Raw genomic sequence first — 6,683 nt, forward strand, 5'->3', positions numbered from 1 at the left:
ATCTCCATCTACCACTGAATATGATCTCATCCACCATGTATGGTAATCGTGTATTCTCTTCTAAAGTTTCATTGCTAATGTTGTCCTGCCATTTAACTCCCAATATTTTTCTCAGGGCTTTGTTCTCAAATCAACAAAGTTGGTTGGACATTGTTTCATTTTCATACCATGAATCATGTCCATACGGTAAAACCTATCCCAATAAACTGATACATAGCCTAATGTTTGTGTAATTTCAGGCGATTTTGTTTAAAATTTCAGGCATTTTTTTTTTCCTTTTTCAGTCTTCCGATAAATCCAATTCTCAAGGCCCTGTAATAGAGATCGTAGTTCCCAAATATTTAAATGATTCTACCACACTAATTCTTTTCCTTCATTGATATCTTATTAGTGAAATATTTTGTTCTCAACATTTCTCCCTCTTTCATTTATTTTATTTATCTTAATCCATACTTTATTTGATATTTTATGCACTCCGGTAAGCACGTATTGCAAATCCTATGGTGTTCTTCTAATAGGGACAGCATCATCAGCATACTCTATGGCAGCACATTCCCTATAACCAATCCAGAAAATTCCTCCCTTCATCATCTCCAACTGTCTTACTCATTACAAAATCCATGAAAAGGATAAAAAACATAGGTAACAAAACATTCCATTTTAGTACTCTGCTGTTCACTAGAAAGTCATTTGATAGGACTCCACTAACAATATCTATGCACTTTCTATACTCATGAGCAGACTTAATCAAATATACATATTTGAGAGGAACTCCATAATAATGCAGGATTTCACAAAATTGGATGGTGCACACTACTAAAGGCTTTTTTCATTTTCCACAAAGATCACCAAAAGTGGATTTCTATATTCTACACATTGTTTTACAACATATATGAAAATTGAAATCTGGTCAGTATAACTTCTACTTTTTAAAAATCATACTTGTTCATCTCTCAGCTTTCCGTCAATCTTTCTCTTTAATATCCTGAGAATAAGCATACTTAATATTTTCTTGACAACTGATGTCAATGGGATGCCTCTGTAATAAATGTGAGCAGTTAGGAATCTTTATTAGCCATTATCACTAGCTTACCTAATTTCAATTCATCAGGTTTTGGTTTTTTATGCCACATTCTACAAAATAATCTTTTAAGTATTTTTGGGATCACTTCATTTTCAGCCAATATTTCATCGTAACATGGGTCTTTCCAATTCCTGAGGTTTTTTAATGATAGCTTTGACTTTAAATACACTGAATTCATTCTGGGGCATATTAAGGTCTTCTTCAGCTTCAGGTATAAAAATCAAATTATTCACTTCATATCTCCTATTCATGACCTTACTAAAGGGTTCCATCCAGCTTTGCCTTTCTTCATCTTCTGTTGTTATATCAGACCCAACCCTCTTTTAGATGGGTATGTGCTTCATTTTGATTTCATGAGAAATTCTTACACCATAGCCCCTGCCTGACCTCAGCTTTGTTCACCTCATCTGCTCTCTTGACTAAATACTTTCTCCAGTCATTTCTGACTTTTCTTTTGACTTTACTATCAATAATGGTATACTAAGCATGCGCTACCTTGTAATTTGCGTTACTTCCTCGAAAACTTTCAGTAATCAATTTCTGTTTTGGTTTCGTTCTTATAGCATCCTAAGTATTACTCATCATCCATGGCCTTCTCCGTGTAATTGCATGTCTCAAAACTTCACTACCAACTGAAGTATTTTCTCAACATATATATATATATATATATATATATATATATATATATATATATATATATATATATATATATATATATATATATATATATATATATATATATATATATATATATATATATATATATATATATATATATATATATATGTAAAATGCCAAACATATCACTAATATAATATTACAAAAGGCTGGAAGATTTTATGCTGATATCCAGTTATGATGTATAAACTTATTCTGACCATTGAAGATTGAAATGTTGAAATATAATTATGGTAAAACGATGTAACAGTTATCAATGTCAATGACAATTTAGTTTCGGAAAGTAGTGATTTTCTTGGCCATTCGATCTTCCTTGAGGGTACACTCGGGCACACTATTCTATCTAATTTCTCTTCCTCGTGTTTTTTAAAAGTTTTTATAATTTATATAGGAAATGTTTATTTAAATGTTGTTATTGTTCTTACGATATTTTATTTTTTCTTGTTTCCTTCCCTTACTGGGCTATTATCACAAGAGAAGAAGAAATTTTGGCTCATGGACCATGTGTAAACTGTGCACTATCCCACCTTCATCAGAAGCAGCCATATTAAACATCCGGCAAGCACATCACTAGATGGCCTACTAGTGTCCATCATTGTTAAGTGTACCACTAACACTTGGAGCAACAGAGTATGAGTAGTAAGAAGAGATTTTCCCCAAACCTAGGACAGTCTCTTCAACTGCCAAGCCGGCCCCAGATGAAGTGCTAAAAATGGTTTTTGATGTCAGTATGAGGCATCTCGTTGTAAAGGTGGAAACTGTAAGGGTAGTATAATATGTTGCCGTAGCTTATGTGCACAAGAAAGTAAGTCATTAAGTCTGAATCCTTTGATTAGGAAATTTGCTGTGGAGGAGAATGATACCGATGAAAAATTGGATGATAATATAAATAGGAGTGCTCATAATTATGATGCTGATCAAGATGAAAATGGAAGTGATAGAGAGTATTGCTATTATATATCAGGCACATAAACTGTGTATAGAGTTGAAAATAAATGCTATTGTAAAGAAAAAAATTAACTTGTACCACGCCTAGATTCATTATTCATAAAGACAGCCAATGACACACAAATCCTTAAAATTTGTACATTTATTCGGAAAACGGATGTGAAAGGCTATGAATGAAATCAAACACCCGTTAGTATATGGGATGAAGATTCCACCGTCTAAGTCTACCAGTACTGACATCACAGAGGAGGGTGGCGTTGGAATCGTCGGCAGGGATATCCTCCCAACAGAGGATTGTGCAGGATTTCCCACATGGTTGGTACTCTAGATCTTTTTGTTGGGCTTCTGCCAATGCCTTGTAATCCAATGCCAAGTAAATGGCAGACAATGCGTTTCTTGACAGGGCATCGGGAAAGGGATCTACTTTCCTAGCGACATGCTTAAGGTTGCAGTTGTATTCAGTCGGCATTGACAGGCGGACCAGGTGTCCGACTATGGAGTGAAGGTGTGCACCATGCAAATGACGAAAGGTTTATTTTCCAAGAAGTAGTGAAAGGGACGGACAGCTAAGTGCATCGCCAGCAATTCGATATCGAAGGTAGACTAGGCAGATCCCACCTTGAACAGTTTTCTACTGAAGAAGATCAACGGGAAGGGGCAAGTCGTTGACCACCTGCTTATGTACTGCCCCATTAGCAACATAGATGTCGGAGAGAAGGAGAGGTGCACGTGGCTTCTTTCTTACCCTTGAGGGAGGTGCAAAGGGGGCCAAGAGCGTTGGCGATTGCTGGCAGGAAACAGGGATAATAGTTGATGGTAATAAAGAATTCTTGCAGTATTTTGACAGTTAAGGGGGCGAGGAAGTTCTGAACAGCTGCTACCTTTCCAGGGAGGGGGCAGAATCCTAAGAATGATACTTTGTTGGCAATGAATATATACTTGTCATACCGGACTATAAGGACGTCTGTTGTAGGCGGTCGAGCACGATGCATATATGACGAGGGCGTTCCTCTTTTGAGGAGGAGAGCACAAATATGTCATCCACGTAACATGCACAGATGGGGAAGTCCTCTAAAATGCTGACCATGAGACATTCCAAATTAGCATTAGCCTTATGAAGGCCAAAACCAGGAGTAATTGAAGGTGTATGTACTAAAGGAGTTTGTAATGTCGGTATCGGGGTTGTTTTCTGGGCTCATAGGCACCTGAAAATACCTATTCAAGAGGTCAAGAAAGCCTTCACTTTGTGCAAGTAGGAGGTCACGTCAACGGTGTTTGGGGGAGGTAGTGACCTGGTTCTGTCTGCATGTTCAAAAACCTGTAACGCGTACACGGACTCAGAGAGCCCTCTTTCTTCAGGACGATGTGTAAGGTTGACAACCATGGGTTTGAGGCCTTTTGGCAAAGGTCCATTTCTACCATTTCGGCGAATGTTTATTTAGGAGCGCCAAGCGATCCTCTGCCAAATGTCTGAATCTGGTAAACAATGGTAGTCCCATAATCTTGATATGGTGATAAATACCGTGTTTAGCGGAAGCCGCAAGCGTTTGATAAGGTTTTAGATGGAAAACTTTTGGGTATGACATAAGGAGGTTGGCGTAGGCATCCATATGTGTGGTGAGGTGGAGAGCCAGATTGGAGGTGGTGGGTTGGAGAGGTGTTGAGGAGTACATATCCGAGTTCACTAACAGACGGTGAGCGACAACAACCAGGAGTTGGGAATGTGAGAGTAAGTCCACACCAAGTATTGCCAATGTGACATCAGCCACGAGAAACTTTTGATTATGGATGGGTGTCACAGGTATGTTGACAGGTACCAGGTGGATGCCAGCAGAATTGGGCAGACAACGACTTCTCCTGGAGAGTAGCCTTGGCAGAAGAGATCCGCAAGCACCCATGTGTACCAAAAATTGCACACCACTACCTGGATCATGTGAAAAATAAGATAAGTGATAGGGGAAGCCCCCAATGGAAGCAATGGCATACTTACACATATTTTGGCAACTGACAACCGTTCAAACTTTTTTTTTGCAGCTTGGTTGACTTTGGAGTAGTAGTAGCATAACTGCTGCCGATGGGCATCCGTAAGTGGTTGGAGAGGTTGTTGGTTGGGGCGTAAGTGAGGAGTGGTATATGTTGGTGGTGGGAGTCTTTGTCTCTGCTCTGGCACGCCATAGGGCGGGCAATTGTATCCTAGTGCATTCATGTCAGCTTTGGTCGATGTTGAATAGTTGTCCACTTCGTCAGGATTGGAGGTCACCAATTCTCATATTGCCAGTTAGGTGATAACTGAAAGACTAGATGAATGCAACTAGCTTTGTTTCAACAAACAGAGAGCTTTCTATACAACAGTTTCAGTGTAAGAAATTGAAAATACTCAAATAGATCAATGCAAGAAAAAAAAAACTGGCATAAACAGTTTTCTACTGTGCGATATCCAATAAAAAAACAGAAATACGTAACAATATATGAGTGTAAAACACATGCGGGACAGTGTGGTCCCCTAGTCATTCATCGCTTTTACTCGTCAAACAAGTTGTTGAAAGTACTTCAGACGCTCATGGAGGATGTGTTAACATTGGTTGAGATTGACTGAAGATCCCCGCTTCCTTGTTGGTATATTAAGTTGCCAAAAAGCATTCGCTGCTAAAGCTTCCGACCAAATGACCACTACAAGTCAAACACAGCTTATTTCGATTGTAAGAAGCCTGTTTGCCTGCAGCATCAAGCTGTTATGTCTTAACTGTACTTGATGGTCATTTTAGGTAAGGTAGAAAATGAAATTTCCTGTTATTACTATTTGCTTGTAAAAACGTACTATAGATGAAATTTATTTACAAAAAATATTTAATTTTCATTTACTTTTTTCGTATTTATTTCCTTTTCGGAGAAATTTTTTAGGTCAAAGTTTAATTATATAGTATTAAAATAATCTTCAAACATCTAGAAATCCATGAATAATTAGACAAGTGAATAATACATTGAAATTGATTATTTTGCCTTTAGAGGTCGCGTGGTCAGGGGGCCCCTTTTAACTCTTGTTGTCTATAGAATTTTTTATATTTTGTTACATTTTCAGGCATAATTATCATATTTCACAATAGACACAATTATTTTTATAATAATTTCATAAGGTAAAACTAGGACATGAAAACAGAACCTTTAGACTTAACCCTTGAAAATCACATCTACTTCATATATTCTTATATATTTACACTCAACGATAAGAAGTTTTTATTCCATATAAATTATGCCTTGCTTTCTTATTTTAGATTATGACGTCTGTGGATCCAAACGCCTTTTTGACAGCCAAATATAGATCCCCACGTATTCACACACTAGTAAACAAATTTTACATATGTTTAGTTGTATTTTTTGCGAATTTTTAGAATTTTTTTTTTCAATTTTCTATTTACTTATGATAAATATTTAAAGTAAAGATGTGTTCTATGTAACTACTGAATAATTTATCACATACTTTAAAGTATATTTTAAGCGTGGGTGGAGCTCAACCTTACGACACTTGAATATGTTGGCGAAATAACGATACCTATACAAGCTTGCCGACCAGGGTTCGATTCCCAGCCGGTCACAAGCTCTTGTCTTTGTGTGATTTCGCCTGGGGCTCTGATCCCGAGGTCGTTAAGAAAATCCAGACATCAATGTATCAAAAATATATATGGCTTATTTGAATATGAAAAGCACGTCTAAATGTGAAAAATTTATCATTAATCGAATGCCAAATAACAAACTACCAATTAGCTACGATGGTGAAGATGGGTTGATTTCAATTCTAAGTACAAAACACCTGAATTCGACAGGTATAAGTACAGAAGAAATGTCATTGACTTTTATCTTTCTTCGTGGCCAAGTGGTTTAGTCACTGTCTATACAAGCTTGCCGACCAGGGTTCGATTCCCGGCCGGTCACAATCTCTTGTCTTTGTGTGATTTCGCCCGGTGCTCTGATCCCG

General features: G+C 37.4%; 1 protein-coding gene across 1 annotated transcript; it reads right to left on the minus strand.

Moving 5' to 3' along the window:
• Positions 1-4,125: 4,125 nt before the first annotated feature.
• LOC137645223 (uncharacterized) lies at positions 4,126-4,885 on the minus strand. The gene is made up of 2 exons (XM_068378042.1): positions 4,732-4,885; positions 4,126-4,634 (listed from the first exon to the last, which is right to left on the minus strand). Exons 1-2 carry the CDS (start codon positions 4,883-4,885, stop codon positions 4,126-4,128), a joined length of 663 nt encoding a protein of 220 aa, XP_068234143.1.
• Positions 4,886-6,683: the final 1,798 nt, after the last annotated feature.

The sequence above is a fragment of the Palaemon carinicauda genome, chromosome 8 (genome assembly GCF_036898095.1).
Source record: "Palaemon carinicauda isolate YSFRI2023 chromosome 8, ASM3689809v2, whole genome shotgun sequence".
NCBI lineage: Eukaryota > Metazoa > Arthropoda > Malacostraca > Decapoda > Palaemonidae > Palaemon > Palaemon carinicauda.